Raw genomic sequence first — 17,326 nt, forward strand, 5'->3', positions numbered from 1 at the left:
GTCTCATTAACATAACAAAGAAAACCCATTCCCAAATGGGATTATAACCACAGGAGGTTAGGATTTACAACACACAGTTTTTGGGGGCACAAGTCAATCCATAACAACCACCAATTAGTTAGTTGAACCTCTCTGCTTTTTCACTTTACAAATGTTTTGTAACTGTCTTTGCAGACCAGCTCATGTTCACATGGTCTTTGCATTTGATCACCATAGGTTGAAGGGTCACCATGTCTGGTGGAGAGCAGTAACCAAGGAGCTACTATGTAGGCGTGGATGTTGGAACAGGCAGTGTCCGTGCCGCTCTCGTGGACCAAAAGGGGGTTCTCGTGGCTTTTGCGGACCAGCCAATTAAAGAGTGGGAGCCTGAGTTCAACCACCATGAGCAGTCCTCTGAGGACATCTGGGCTGCATGCTGTGTTGTCACAAAGGTATGAGCAAAACTATGGGGTTCTCTCTTTGTGCATATTCCCTTACACCAACAACAATAACCTGGTGCCAGAGGCTACTTTAGAAAAACTTTGGGTGCAGAGGTGAGCAAGATATAGGCTTTGCCCTTAAGGAGCTCACAGTCTAGTGGCAGAGAGCTGTAAACAGCTGAGATATGGTATGATTGGTGTTAGGAGGGAAATAACTGTGGCTAGAACTGAGGAAATAGCTAACTTTCTGAGCGGCCACAGGGAAGATGTGACAGAAGATGTGGAACCTTGAGTGTGACTGAATGTTGAAAAACGCACTAACGCCATAGCTGACACCTGTAGTGCCTTTATTATGTGCCACATGCTGTGTAAAACATAATATGCATTATGTAGTTGAACCCTCACAATGACCCAATAAAGGTGGTACTGTTATTGCCTTGGAAGAAAGGCCTTGTGATCTACTTTAGAAAAATCACCCATTGAAAACTCTATGGAACACAATCTACTAGACACCTATGGGGTCGCCATGAGTCAGAGATGACTTAACAGCAACTGTTTTTTCATTTTTATTCCCAGAGGACAGTGGTAGTTCAGTGGTAGAATTATTGCCTTCCAAATGGGAAACCCAGCTTTGATTCCCAGCCATTGCACATCATGTGTAGCCACCAATCAGTCATCTGTTAATGAAGGCTTGTGTGTTGCTATGATGCTGAGTAGGCTTCAGGAAGCTTCCAGACTAAGGTGGACTAGGAAGAAAGGTCTGGTGATCAACTTCTAAAAATCAGCCAGTGAAAACCGTGTAGATCACAGTGATTTGATTTGTAACTTATCATGGGGATGGCATGGGACCGGCTGGTACTTTGTTCTATTGGGTCAGGAGCTGACTAGGCAGCAGCTAAGAACAACAACATTATTACCCCCATTTTTTTGAGGAGGAAGTTGAGGCACAGAAAGGTTAGGTAACTTCCCTAAGTTCATACAGTTAGTAAGTAGCAGAGGTAAGACTGGAACCTAAGCAATCTGACTCTAAAGCTTCACTTTTAATCACTGGACTATCCTGCCTCCCAACTGGATAAGTGAGGGAACAGCATTTTTGACAAAAAGAACAGCATATTCAAAGGCCTGGAGGCATGAGAACATGGTGTATTCTGAGAAAGCAAGGAAGTTGGGTAAGACTAGAGAATATCTGATATCAGACATGAAGATATTCATGTTTAATGGCTTTTTATGCATAAGAGCATTGTAGTCAGTTGGCTGAATCAATTGGTTTGGGAAAAGAAATGATGCTGGACAGTATTTGTTCATTTTAAAAATTTCTTTTGACCATTTGATTCTTTTATTTCCTAGGGATCAGGAACAGCAGAGATTTTCTCTCCCCCCACCCCGAGGGAGAAATAAAATCCTGGTTTCCCTCTTCTCCTTGCCCCTAGTTTAGTTCCTTAAATATTCATGAGGTGCTTGGTAATTTGTAGATGGACAATTCACCATTCTGTCCTTATTGATCAGGCTGTTCAAACTTTAATGAGCTCTGGGCTGCTGTTAGTGCCCCCCGAGAGTAAAAGGCAGAGTGAAGAGATGGGGGTGGACGGCACTAGAGCATTATATAGGAATAAAAGAGGGGTCACATCTTCTCTTTGCCTGTTTAATTTTCCTTCTCCCTCCCTCCCCTGCCCCTGCCATGGTGAGAATCTTCTCCTCTTTGCCCTTGGGTCTTCTTTGTTCTTCTAACATATAGCCTTTCTTGCCATTAAGGAAATTGTCAAGAAGAGAATATAATTCCCTGATGAAAAGCGTCTTTAAAAAAAAGGTCTTCTCTAAGTACAGCTTGGTTTAATGGTAGATTTTTAATCATGTCCCAGTGGTGGCCAACTTGTCATTTGTTTGAGCCCCGTTAGCCGCACTTAGTGCTGTGGGCATTAGTTCTAAGTGATGATCTTTCCCTGTAGCAAATCTGAATAAAGGCACTGGGCCTTAGGCCATTCCCCTCAATGGGAGTATGGATATGTGGCTGTGTCTGAGAAGCCACGGGTTAAGGACAACGTATCTACTCAGAACACCATTGCTAATATGAGGTTTAAGGAGAAAGCATCCCTATGTTTGAGAAGTAGCATGCCATAATGGTTAAGAACACAGATTCTGGAGCCAGACTGCCTGGATTGGCATCCCAGTGGCAACATGTAGTACCTTGTGATCTCCAGAAAGTTACTTAGTGTTTCTTGCCTCAGTTTCCTCATTGTAAAATGAGAATGATGATAGTGCCTACCTCTATAGGGTTGTTAAGAGAATTAAATGAGTTAATACTTATAAAATCCTGTAATGGGGCCTTGAAATGAGTAAGTACTCTCTTTTGTGTGTCCATAATGATGATAACAGAAATGAGTGGTATGGTGCAGTGAATTACTTAATATGGCTCTTCTAGCCATGGTTTTTGTGACTCCTTCCAGATGACTGGGTGGGACTGTGCCCATGTAAGGTGCTTGTGGCCCACCAAGGGGATTGGATAGCTTGCTAATAATGTAAATAAAGTACATGGTACCCTTGTGGGGAGAGGACGTGCAAATTGGGTGTATGGAGCCCTAACGTGGGGATTGGTCAGTTTTGCCATCCTGCTAGGCTTAAAATGAGCCATCTCTATAGCAGAAAAGAGAATTTCACCACCATCATGTTCAAGAGAGAAGCAGCAGCCGGGATTGAAGTGCATCTTTGGACCCGAGATCCCTGCACTGAGATGGCAGAGAGAAGACAGAGGGACGGTGGCAGAAGAAGCACAGCTGAGAGAGCTTGTAACCCTTGCCGGAGCAGGGCAGAGCTAGGTGAGGGGCCCAGGGCCCGAAGGAGGCCTGCCTTCTGTATAGCTGAGGGGAGGCTGTCCTGCTAGAAGAACTGTCTCCTGAGTGTTCCTGATCCTGAATTGTAACCTGTTACTTCCCTAATAAACTCATACTCGTGAGTATTGTCTGTGAGTTCTGTGTAGCCATTGCCACGAATTACTGAACCCAGCAGAAAAATAGAGAGTACCGTGAGAGAGACGGTTGGTGTCAGAATTGGTAAAAGTGTTGGAGGGTGGCAGCATGTCTCATTTCTGCCTCATAGGAATCAACCTTGGGCTGTTGATACTGTTCTGGATCCTCTTTCCCCTTTGTGAAGTTAGAGGAGGTCAGAAGAAACCTCCCCCATGCCCCTTTTGCACATGGATTATAGAGGAGAATGGATTTATAAAGTAAAATATTGAAAAGTCAGAGTTTTTATAATTGAGTTTTTTGTAGTTCCCTCTTGGGAATATTTACTCTCTGTCCTACTAGTTAGGGTTCTTTCTGTTTAGGATTTTGAGCACTGGTCTAGGTGACATGGAACATATCCCGGCCTGTCTGTTCCTGCTTATGCATGTCAGGAAGTTGAAAGCCTGAGAGCAGCTGTACTCCTTCCTTTTCCCTAAGTCATTCACATTGCCTGAGATGATGTTTTTCTTCCCTTTAGACAAGTTAATAACAATAAGGTGATGCTAAATGGAAGTTGGGAGCTCTGGTAGCATAGTGCCTAAGGCACTTGACTGCTCACCAGAAGGCTGGCGGTTCAAACCCACCAGCCACTCCTTGGAAGGAAGGTTGGGCAATCCTACTTCTGTAGTGATACTGCCTCGGAAACCCAAGGAGGGGTCGCTATGAGTCGGGGCCGACTTGACGGCAAATAACAACAACAACAACAATGGAAGTTGATGTTTATTGGCACCAATTATGCTCCACATACTACATTAAGCACTTGATACCCATCACTTTATTTTATCCTCATAATAACCTTTTGAGGTATTGTTCTCTCCATTTTAGAGATGGGAAAAATGAGGTTTGAAGAGATTAAATAGCCAGCTCAAGATCACGTGACTGATAAGAGGAAGAATTGGGATTCTGCTGCTGCTGCTTCTGCTGCTGATACCCTCATGCTCAGCCCCTTGCCTTCCTCTCCAACCTCATCTCCCTCTACATGCCCCTTGCCTTGAAGTTATACAAAGCTACATGAAGCTTACTGAATTTGCCATTCTGTGTGGAATGATGAGCTTATCAGAATTGTTGTATTTAGCATACTGAATTACAAATGCCTTTAATAGGCTCAGTTAATGTTTGTTGAATACATGAATGAATGGAATATATCTGTTATTTTTATGTTGGGAATGCTCTTTTCTCACCTTCTTCACCTGTCCAACTCCTGGGCACCTTATAAAGTTGTTGAAGCATTACTTCCTCCCGGAAGCCTTCCTTGATGTCCTCTGACAGTCTCTGCCCTCTCTTGTCAACTTTAGAGGAAAGAAGGTAAAAAAAAAACAAAAAACAAAACACTCCTCTCTACTGCCCCACAACTCACCATCATCACCTGTACCATGATCTAACCTTTATCAGATCATATTTTAATTGTTGGGTTATTAAAGAGATTTACCCCTGGACTCCCAGCATTTAACACATTGCCTGGCACAAATTAGGTGCTCAACAAATAGTTATTGAATTAATATTACTTAGAGATAACAGCAGACAAACACATAATACTCTGGTTCCCATCATCTTATTTACTTATTGCGGTAACTGTTAGGTATGCAGGATACCTACCATTTTTCCTGTTTGATACATTAAAAAAAAAAAAAGAAAAGAAACCTCATTGCCATCGAGTCAGATCTGACTCATAGTGATCCCTCCTTGGGTTTCCGAGGCGGTATCACTACAGAAGTAGATTGCCCAATCTTTCTTCTGAGGAGTGGCTGGTGGGTTTGAACCACCAGCCTTCTGGTTAGCATTCAAATAAGGAAAGAGAAATTAGTAAGTATGCAAACCTACAAGGTTCTATGGAAGCGCCTAAGTCCTGGAGGCCATACACAGTTCCTGATGTTAAAGGCTTACCTCCTTTTTTTGAAGGCAGAAATCTTGATCACCACAACAAGACAAGAGCATTAGAAGTTACTGTAGGATTAGTACTAAACGTCCATTAATTAGGAAGAAGAGAAGCTGGAAGACTTATTTAGCCAAGAGGCATTTGCCAGTTGTTATTCCTTCATTTAGTATTATTGTTGTTTGCTGTCCAGTCGATTCCAACTCATAGAGACTCCTCCTTGGGTTTCCAAGGAGGTGTCTCTACAGAAGTAGATTGCCTAGTCTTCCTTCTGAGTAGTGGCATTTAGTATGCAAACATTTATTGAGCACCTACTGTGTGTTATACTCTTTGCTATGCACTGGAGCATATATAGGGGAGGTATGCAATAAGTTATCTGCCCTAACAATGAAATAGTTTAATTGCATGGATAAAGCCATCATATATGAAGCTAATAAAGTACCATTATGAGTTAGGTGGGAAATGGATGTTATTCCCATTTTACGATTGAGAAAAGCCCAGAGTTAAGTAACTTTCCCAAGGTTCCCCAGATAGTATGAAATAAGCCTAAGTCAAATGGGTGAAAGGTCAAATCTATTGGATCCTCTCCATCTTCAGCATGACATACCTTCCATCTTTTGTCTAGATTAGAGTAAAAGCCTCATAACTAATCTTCCTGTATCTGTTCTTTTCTTATCCAATCCATTCTCCTTGCAGCTAGAGTGTTTTTTTTTTTTCTTTATTTTATTGAAAGCCATTTCATATCACTTTTTGGCTTACAACTAGTGTTGTTGTTGTTATTTGCCCTCTAGTCAGACCTGACTCATAGTGACCCCTCCTTGGGTTTCCAAGGCAGTATCACTACGGAAGTAGATTGCCCAACCTTCCTACTGAGGAGTGGCTGGTGGGTTTGAACCTCCAGCCTTCTGGTTAGCAGTCAAATGCCTTAGGCACTATACTACCAGAGCTCCGTGACTCGCATCTTTAAACTTAGTTTAAGGATATGGTGGAACTCAAAATCCTTAACATGGCATTCAGGGCCCTGCATGGTCTGGTGCCTCTCTGTTTTTCTGACTCATCTCATGATGCTTTTCTCAGCGCACTGCCTTCCAGCCACAATATCCTCACACTTCCCTCACTTCAGGACTTTTACACACATTCTTCCTTCTGCCAACACACTAGTCCAACCCTCTGCCAATATGTTTAACTATTGTGCATTCTTTAGATCTGTACTATCCACTAGCCACTTATGGTTATTTTAATTGAATTAAAATTTAGGTTTTTTTTTTTTTGTTGCAGTAGCCACATTTCAAATGCTCAGTAGCCACAGGTGGCTAATGGCTATGGTATTCCATAGCACAGATATGGAACATTAATAGAATCACCAAAAATTCTATTGGCTAGTACTGTTTTAAAACTTAGCTTGAAAGTCAGTTCTTTAAAAAGGCTGTCCTTTTCTTATTTTTTTTTGCTTATCACCCCCAACTAATTGTTATTTTATTTGTTACATATTTTGTCAGCACAGTGTACTTTTCCTTCATAGAACCTCACACAATTTCTAATGTTATAATTATTTTAAAAAATTAATGTCCATCTTTCCTATTAGGTATTATGTTTCAGGATGGCAGGAACTATGTTTTGCTTACCCAGAATTTAGAAGTAAACTAAAAAAATCCAGACAGTTGCCATTCAGTCAGTTCTGACTCATGGAGATTCCATATGTGTCACAGTAGAACTCTACCCCATAAGGTTTTCAGTGGCTGATTTTTTGGAAGTAGATCACCAGGCCTTTCTTCTGAGTCTCCTGTGGATAGACTCAAATCATATTAACTGTTTGAATCACTCAGGAGCTCTGTAGTAGACTCAGGAAGTATAAAAGGAATGAATGAATGAAAAAAAAATTGGGACGTATCTGCTCCCAGCTAATGAAAAAAGCTTAAGGAAGGATGAGGGGCTAAAAGTGAATGTTGAGAATACTAAAAGAAGACATTCAGTATTGGAAGAATAGTGTGAACAGAAGCATCAAGATGGGAATGTTAAGGAGATAATCCTGACCAGAGCAGGTGGTTTTCAATAGGAGAAAGGAGAAGGAAGACTGTAAATGATGATAAGAACATACCTGGGAGAGCCAACTCTGAGGTCGATAGGGAATTCTCCTAGAAGCAATGTGAGTGTGAGGCTCACCATTCTGGCAACAGACTCAGAATGATTGGGAGGTAATAGAAACTAAGTTTAAAGATGCGAGTCAGTAGGTAATTCATTCTTCTAATGAAATTCTGGACTTAAAATTCCTTTGAATTATAAGCACTCGAGGTCTGACAGCATATCTCTCTTGCTCAGCATGTGTCCCCTGTGCCTGGCCCATGTAAGTGCTTGATATTGATTGAATGTGTCCCTTCAAAAAAAAAAAAATACACACACACACACACACACACACATATGTTGAAGCCCTAACCCCTTCCCTGTACCAGTGAATATAACCTTCTTTGGGGAAATAGAGTTTTTATTTGCAGATATTATCATTTACATTAATGAAGCTTTGTTGTTGTTGTTGTTAGGTGCCATTGAGTCAGTTATGACTCATAGTGACCCAGTGTACAGCACAATAAAACACTGCCTGGCCCTGCACCATCCTCACAATCATTGCTATGCTTGAGCCCATTGTTGTAACCACTGTGTCAGTTCATCTCATTGAGGGTCTTCCTGTCTTTCAAAACCTTCAACCAAGCATTATGTCCTTCTTCCAGGGACTGATCCTTTCTAATAACATGTCCAAAAGTATGTGAAACAAAGACACACCATCCTTGCTTCTAAGGAGAATTCAGGCTATGCTTCTTTCAAGAGAGATTTTTTCACTGCTCCTTGGGTTTCAGAGGCAGTATCTCTATGGAAGTGGATTGCCCAGTCTTCCTTCTGAGGAGTGGCTGGTGGGCTTGTACAACCAGCTTTCTGGTTAGCAGTCAAATGTTTTAGGCACTGTGCCACTAGAGCTCCCACTCTTCTGATAATCCATGGTATGTTCAGTAATCTTCATAATTGAAATGTATCAATTCTTCCATCGTTCATATTCATTGCCCAGCATTTGCATGCATATAAGGCAATTGAAAATATCATAGCTTGGGTCAGGCACACCTCAAAGTCCTCAAGATGACATTTTTGCTTTTTAACACTTTAAAGAAGTCTTCTGCAGCTGATTTGCCCAATGTAGTACATCATTTGCTTTTTGATTGCTGCTTCCATGAGTGTTGATCCAAGTAAAATGAAATCCTTAACCATTTCAATCTTTTCTCCTTTTATCATAATGTTGCTTATTGGTCCAGTTGTGAGGATTTTTGTTTTCTTTATGTTGAGCTGTAATCCATACTGACAGTGTAGTCTTTGATTTTCATCAATAAGTGCTTCATGACACCTTCTCTTTCAGTAAGCAGATTTGTTCCATCTGCATATTACAGGTTGTTAATAAGTCTTTCTCCAATCCTGATGCTGTTTTTCTTCATATAGCCCAGCTTTGCAGATTATTTGCTCCGCATACAGACAGAATAAATATGGTGAAGGGTACAACCCTGATGCACACCTTTCCTGATTTTAAACCATGCAGTATGTACAGGTTCTGCATGAGCACAATTAAGTGTTCTGGAATTTCCATTCTTTACACTGTTATCCAAACTTATGATCTACACAGTCGGATGCCTTTGCATATTCAATAAAACACAGGTAAAGATCTTTCTGGTATTCTCTGATTTTAGCTGAGATCCATCTGACAACAGCAATGACATTCTTTGAATAAAGTCTTTCTGGAGCAAAATTAAAACCAAATCAGTTGCTGGAAAGTGGACTGTAATGGATGACGACTCCGTGGGTGTGGAGTACAACTGCACTCCATAGGGTTTTCAAGGCTGTGACCTTTTGGAAGCAGGTTGACAGGCCTTTCTTCTGAAGTACCTCTAGGTGGATTTGAGCTGCCAACTTTTCAGTCAGTAGTTGAGTGCTGGGTCCTAATCCTAATTTTTTTCTGGGTGTGTTTTTATCAAAGAGGACAGACATGGAAACTGAGTCTTACATGTAGGGGGAAGATAGCATGTCTACAGGGTAAAGAAATGCAAGAAATACCGGGCAACAAAATGCAACACACAGCCATGAAGTAGGATCTGACTCATAGCAACCCCTCTTTGGGTTTCTGAGGCAGTATCACTACAGAAATAGATTGCTCAACCTTCTTTCCAAGCAGTGGCTGGTGGGTTTGCACTGTCAGCCTTCTGTCAAATGCAGTCAAATGCCTTAGACACTATGCTACCAGAGCTCCCTAGGGGCCAACAGAAACTGAAAGAGACAAGGAATGATCTTTCCCCAGAGTCAACAGAGAGGGAAAGCATAGCCCTGCTGATTCCCTGAATTTGACCTCTAGCCTCCAGCAATGTAAGAAAATAAATTTCTGTTCTTTAAATTCATCCACTTTTTGGTATTTTGTTACAGCAGTCCTAGAGAACTATGACAGTGTTTAATATCTCTACAATGAATGGATGGGTTAAAATGATGGCAGGTGGAATAAATAGGATGTATAAGACTTAAACTTTGGAAAGGAAGAATTTACAAGACTTGGTGATAATGGAGAGAAAAGGTAGAGGTGAGTTTAAAATTTCAGTTCTTAGAAGAGTGATGATGTTACTGATACAAATGGAGTGTTTGGCCTCTATTTCCCTGCCTTATCATCGAGGGACAACACTACACCTAAGTAGGATGCTGTGAAGGTAGTGGTGCAGGACTGTATTTATTTATTTTACCAGTCACTAGCATGTTGTGTTGTTAGGAGCCTTGGAGTCAGCTCCAACTCATAACAATCCTGTGTACAATAGAACGAAGCACTACCCAGTCCTGCATCGTCTTCAAAATCTTTGCTATGCTTGAGCCCATCATTGCAGCCACTGTCAATCCATCTTGTTGAGGATCTTCCCCTTTTTCACTGACCCTCTACCAAGCATGAAATCCTACTTCAGGTATCAGTCCTTCCTGATAACATGTGTGAAGTACATGAGATGAAGTCTTGCTTCTAAGGAGCATTCTGGCTATACTTCCAAGACACATGTGTTTGGTCCATGGTATTTTCAGTATTCTCCAACAGCACAGTTCAAATGCATCAGTTCTTCTTTGGTCTTGCTTATTCATTGTCCAGCTTTTACAGGCATATGAGGCTATTGAAAATACCATGACTTGGGCCAGGTACACTTTAGTCTACAAAATTACGTTTGCTCTTTAAAGAGGTCTTTTGTAGCAGATTTTCCATGTGCAACATGACCTCTGATTTTTGACTGCTGCTTCCATGGACATTGATTGTGGATACAAGTAAAACAAAATCCCTGACAATTTCAAACTTTTCTCCATTCATCATGATGTTGCTTATTGGTCCAGTTGTGAGGATTTCTGTTTTCTTTATGTTGAAGTGTAATCCATACTGCAGGGTGTAGTCTTTGATCTTCATCAGTAAGTGCTTCAAGTCATCTTCACTTACAGCAAGTAAGGTTGTGTCATCTGTGTATCACAGGTTGTTAATGAGTCTTCCTCTAATTCTGATGCCGTGTTCTTCTTCCAGTTTATCAGATTACTTGCTCAGCATACACTTTGAATAAATTTGGTGAAAGGATACAACCCTGACGCACACCTTTCCTGATTTTAAACCACACATTATCTCCTTGTTCTATTTGAATGACTACCTCTTGCTTTATGTACAGGTTTCTCATGAATACAATTAATTAAGTGTCTGAAGTCCTTTTCTTTGCAATGTTATCCATAACAATGATCCACACAGTTGAATGGTTTTGCATAGCCAGTAAAACACAGGTAAACATCTTTCTGGTATTCTTTGTTTTCAGGCAAGGTCCATCTGACATCAATGATATCCTTCATTTCACATCCTCTTCTGAATCTGGCATGAATTTATGGCAGTTTCATAGGTTTGGAAAAATTGATGGCCTTACCAGTAGTACACCCTCTGTTGTTCACCCCATACAGACTCTATTACCTCCTTGCTGCTCCTGGAACATGCCAGTGATCTTTCCACACTGGGCCTTCTCACTGGCTGTTCCCTCTGCATGGAACACTTCCCCATATTTCCACAAGCTTAGCTCCTCATGTCCTTCAAATGTTTCCTCAAATTTCACCTTCTCAGGGAATGCTACTCTGTCTACCCTATTTTAAACTGCAACCACCTCCCGCTTCTTAGAACTTTTGGTTGTCCTCACAACTTTTATTTTATAAATATATTTTATAAATATACTATGTAACATAAGTTGTATTTGTTGTTGTTGATGTTATGTGCCGTCGAGTCGGCCCCGACTCATAGCGACCCCTCCTTGGGTTTTCGAGGCAGTATCACTACAGAAGTAGGATTGCCCAACCTTCCTTCCGAGGAGTGGCTGGTGGGTTTGAACCGCCAGCCATCTGGTTAGCAGGCAAGTGTCTTAGCCACTATGCTACCAGAGCTCCTTTAGTTTATATATAATGTAGTATAGTATATATATTCTATATAATTTCTATAGTATGTTTATAGTGTCTCACTGCTGTCAGGTCAATTCCAACTCATAATGACCGCATATAACAGAACTGCCCTATAGGCTTTTCATGGCTGTAGTCTTTATGGAAACAAACTGCCACATCTTTCTTCCATGGAATGGTTGGTGAATTCAAACTGCCAAATTTTCAGTTAGGAACCAAGCACTTTAACCACTGTGCCATTATGTATTATGATATGTAGTAGTATATACTGAACTGAACAAAACTCACTGCTATCAAGTTGATCCCGACTCATATCGACCCCTCCTTGGGTTTCTTAGGCAGTATCTCTATGGAAGTAGATTGCCCGATTTTCCTTCCAAGGAGTAGCTGGGTGGGTTTGAACCACCAGCCTTCTGGTTAGCAGTCAAATGCCTTAGGCATTATGCCACCAGGGCTCCCATAGTAATGTATAGGAATGATATAAATATACTATATAAATTGTAAATGATGTATAATTGATTTATATTAACTATTACCTATTACCACTAAAATATAATTTGCAAAAGAGCATGTTTTTTTTTTTTCAGTATTTTATCTTCCATTGTTTCCCAAGTATCAATCTAGAAAAATGCCCAGTATTAAAATAGGCTTGATTATAGACGCTGAGGCATTGAGGATCCACTGAATTAGTGAGTGAGTGTGTGAATTGTGTTGGCAATAGACAGTGATGCTCCTAATGAAACTGGGGTTTTCGTAACCCCACACATGTCCCCTAAGCTGATAAACGCATTCACATCAAGATTTAAAAGAACACATGTCCAGCCACACATAGCTCTACTCCAAGGTAGATTCTGTCCCTGCATCCCCATGTTTGACTGTTGCTACAAACAGGGCTCAAGATAAAACCAGGTATGCATCTAGCTCTTCAGTGCTTTGGAGGGTTTTGTAAAGAGAACTGTCTTCCCACTCAATATGGCAAAGCCTGATGATTTAAAACATATGCAGGATTGAACTGTTTCCCACAGTAAGAACAAAGCAGTGTGCAATCCCTTTCCCAAATATTTGTTTGCTGCCCCATAGCTATGGGTTGACAGTTGTTAGACATGGACCAGGTTACCAAATGAGGTTGCAGAAATCTCCTCTGGAAATTCTTTAGAAGAGCAATGTGCCTTCTTACTAGCTGGGGAAATTCCCTTGATGCCAAATGTTGTTGGGGGTGAATTTACTAGGCTACTCTTTTCTTCCATTAATGAGAATATATAAAAAAGAATCAGATCAAGTCCTAGGGGCCATCTGGGTAGTATGACCCTGACAGCTGTCTTTCTGAACTGATTGCAATGGGGGTGGGATAGCAGGTAGCATACTCAGCTTTGGATAAACATGATCTTAAGGTATTTCCTTTTAAGGCTGGGGGAATAATGATGGCTACCTAACTAAATCAAGTTTAAATACATGTCACAATTATTCTTCCAGTTCCTTGTGTTAGGACTTCATTTTAGAGATCCAGACACTAAGGCTTTGTGAGTGAAAGGCCATGATTAGAATATAGAATTCTGTATGTCTTCAGAAGGGATTTATAAAATAGATTGAGGGAAATACTTCCTTTGCTGCTAATGGAAGCTTACAGTCATCATAATTCCATAGTCTTTTCTATTGCTCTCTTTGCCAATCATGTTTATATGTGCTTATGTGACACAGAAAACATGCTGTGCTTTATACATAAAAAATATTCCATGAGCACAATTTGTAAGGCATGAGTGGTCCTCCCATTCTTTTACATTTCCTGCAAAGATTTAGTGGTTTCAAGAAACTTTCAAACCCACTGTCTCCTTTGATCCTCACCTGGAGATCTCTCTCACACTCATAATCCCCATTTTGTTGGTCAGAAAACTAAGGTTACAAAGGTTATATGAGCATGGTTATCAGACCCCAATGTGGTGGAATTAAGACTAGACTATGACTCATTTGAGGAAGCTCTGGTAGTGTAGTGCCTAATGCACTTGACTGCTAACCAGAAGGCTAGTGGTTCAAACCCATCAGCCACTCCTCAGAAGGAAGATGGGGCAATCTACTTCCATAGTGATACTGCTTCGGAAACCCAAGGAGGGGTCGCTATGAGTTGGGTCTGATTCAACGGCACATAACAGCAACAACAACATGACTCATTTGACAACACATCCTATGTTCTTTTCTACTCCAAAGATGCCTGTGGTATTGAGTTTTATTGAGACAGCTACACTTCCTCACTCAATTCCTTTCTTGAGTAGCTTGCCCAACTCAGATATCTACTCTCTCAGCAAAGAGCAGTGTAGGCTTAGTGGGTCATGGCAGATAGAAGGTAGGGTAGATTGACTAGTTGATTGATTACTATCCTAGGTGTTCAAAGAAGATCTGATGCAACTAATTTAATAACAGCTCCTATTTATTGTGCACTTACTGATATTGCACTAATCACATTGTAGCCTGCTGAATTCTTATGACATCTTTGAGAACCAAAGGAACTGGTTATGTGGCTTCCCAGAGTCATGTAACTAGTGCATAACTGAGCCAGGAATCAACCTCAGGCAGTCTGCACCTAAAGCTGTTGATCTTAATCTTCCCAGTGTTTTCCAAGGCAAATTGGAAGGATATTCCAAGCAGAAGAAGTTATACCTTCAAATGCTATCGAGACACAAATGAGCAAGGCAAGAGAACAGTAGGAAAGGCTAGAGTTTCATTATCCGCCCTTGGTCACATAGCCAGAGTAACAGGACTAGGATTTGTATCCAGGTCTATGTGATAGATTATCATGAGACCATGCTGCCTGTCAAGGAGAAAATAAGTTTTATCCTCATACTCTTTTAAGTCTCCACTGATCAGGGTAGTAAAGCCATACAGCACATTCAGCTGATGGTATTGCCAGCAATGACAGATGAGTCACTAACAAATGTACTCCCCTAGAGCACATGTCATCTCCACAAAGTGGATCTTTGGGCAACAGACAATTCTCTGATGACAGAGGCAGGCAGAATGATGAAATATTCAGAACACAGCCTCCGAGTTTAAATTCTTGCTCTTCCATCTATTGCTGTGTGACAAAGTCAAGTTCCTTAATCTCTCTGTGCCTGTTTGCTCCCCCATTTCCCTTCCTAACTCTCTATTTATTTATTATGAAGTATACATATTAAATGTTTCTTTTAGCAGACTTTTTTAGGTAAAGCACATGGCTCATACTGAGGCTGAATATATGGTGGGATTTTAATATTTATTATATGAAGAAGAACATGGCATTAGGATTGAAGGAAGACTCATTGACCTGTGATATGTAGATGACACAACCATGCTTGCTAAAAGTAAAGAAGACCTGAAGTCCTTATGGATGAAGATCAAAGATTACAGCCTTTATTATAGATTGCACCTCAACGTGAAACAAAAATCCTCACAACTGACCAATAAGTGACATCATGCTAAATGGAGAAAAGATTGATGTCAGGGATTTCATTTTACTTGGATCCACAATCCATGCCCATGGAAGCAGCAGTCAAGAAATCAGACAACATATTGTATTGTGCAAATTTACTGCAAAAGACCTCTTTAAGGTGTTAAAAAACAAAGATGTCACTTTGAAGACTCAGGTGGGCCTGACCCAAGTCATGGTATTTTCAGTTGCCTCATTTGCATGTGAAAGCTGGAAAGTGAGGAAGACTGAAAAAGAATTGATGCATTTGAATTATGGTGTTGGTGAAGAATATTAAATATACCATGAACTGCCAGAAAAAGGAACAAATCTGTCTTGGAAGAAGTACAGCAGGAATGCTCCTTAGAAGTGAGAATGGCAAGACTTCATCTCATGTATTTGGACATGTTATCAGAAGGGACCAGTCCCTGGAGAAGGACATCATGTCTGGTAGGGGGTTGGTGAAAAAGAGGAAGACCTTCAACTAGATGGATTGACACAGTGACTGCAACAATGGGCTCAAACAGGTCAACAATGTGAAGATGGTGCAGGCTGGGCAGTGTTTCTTTGTGTTCTCTTTGTTGTTGGAAATCTACAATAATTGTCTGTAGCTTTTACTTGAGGAACTATGTTAAATAGTGAGAAATATGATTCTCAATTGTAAGTCTGGAATTCCCAAATGAAAAGAAAATTATACATTTTAAGGTGAATTTCACTAAATGGGAATGAAAGGACACGTTCAAGTTGAAATTTGTGGGACTTTAAAGGTTCTTTTCATGTTTTAAATTAATAGGAAACATTATTCACAATGTCATGCTTTTTTTAAAAAAAGGGAACTATAGAAACAAAAATTTAAAAATAGAAATAATCAATAAATATATTATTCTACACCTTCAAAACTTACAGTGGAAAATTACCTATTAACTCCAACTGCAATTTCTACTCTCAGAGATAACCACTGTTAACAGTTTGTCATGTATTATTTTTCTTTTTATTTCTTTTACTTAGTTAATATATCATAGATACTTTTTCATTTCACCTTTTGTACCTTGACCTTTGAAAAATATTTAAGAGTTTTCTTGAGGTATAATATATATACATAAAACTCAGATAATGATTTTTATAAATTTTCTCAGTGTACAATCATCATCATCATCATACAATTTCAGCACACTTCCGTTACCCCAAAAGGTCTTTTGTGCCTGTTTGCATTCAACCCCTGCTTCAGTCCTAAGTAACTCCTTATCTGCTTTCTGTCTTTGCAGTTGCTTTTTTGGAAATCTCATGTAAATGGAATCATATGATATATAGTGTTTTGTGTCTGGCTTCTATAACTTAGCTTAAATACTTTTAAAGTTTACCCATGTTGTCGTACATATCGGAGTTTGTTCTTTTTACTGAGTAGAAGTGTGTGTTAGTTTCTTAGTGCTGTTATAAACAGAAATACCACAAGTGGTTGCCTTTAATATAATAATTTAACAGAGAAATTTATTTTCTCACATTTTAGGAGGCTGTTGTTGTTGTTGTTATGTGCCGTTGAGTCGGCCCCGACTCACAGCGACCCCTCCGTGGGTTTCTGAGGCAGTATCACTACAGAAGTAGGATTGCACAACCTTCCTTCCAAGGAGTGGCTGGTGGGTTTGAACCGCCAGCCTTCTGGTTAGCAGTCAAGTGCTTTAGCCACTATGCTACCAGAGCTCCTTTTAGGAGGCTACAAGTCTGAATTCAGGGCACCAGCTCTAGGGGAAAGTTTTCTTTCTCTATTGGTTCTTGGGGAAGGTCTTTGCTTCTTTTCACCTCTGTTCCTCAGTTCCTTAGCAGTCTTCATGTGGATGACATCTATCTTTCCCCTATTGTATTTCCTTGCTTCTATGTCTAATCTGCTCTTATATCAAAAGGAATTGGGTTAAGACATACCCTACACTGGCCTCATTAATGTAACAGAGAAAATTCTATTCCCCAAAGTGATTATATCCATAAGTATAGAGGTTAGGATTTATAACACATGTTTTGGGGAAAGAGGGACACAATTCAATCCATAGCATATGTTATTATATGGATATACTACATTTTGTTTAGGAGCTCTGGTAGTGTAGTGCCTAAGGCATTTGACTGCTAACTAGAAGTCTCA

The 17,326-nt window shown here is 40.3% G+C and overlaps 1 protein-coding gene across 1 annotated transcript in view; it reads left to right on the plus strand.

The window, feature by feature from the left end:
- The first annotated feature begins 230 nt into the window (after positions 1–230).
- FGGY (FGGY carbohydrate kinase domain containing) overlaps positions 231–17,326 on the plus strand; it is a 694,306-nt gene continuing 677,210 nt past the window's right edge. Inside the window, 1 exon segment of the mRNA XM_007947412.2 lies at positions 231–431. Coding sequence (XP_007945603.1) covers positions 231–431 — 201 coding nt within the window.

The sequence above is a fragment of the Orycteropus afer genome, unplaced genomic scaffold, assembly GCF_000298275.1.
Source record: "Orycteropus afer afer isolate SDZICR_OR568_19922 unplaced genomic scaffold, OryAfe1.0 scaffold00183, whole genome shotgun sequence".
NCBI classification, from domain to species: domain Eukaryota; kingdom Metazoa; phylum Chordata; class Mammalia; order Tubulidentata; family Orycteropodidae; genus Orycteropus; species Orycteropus afer.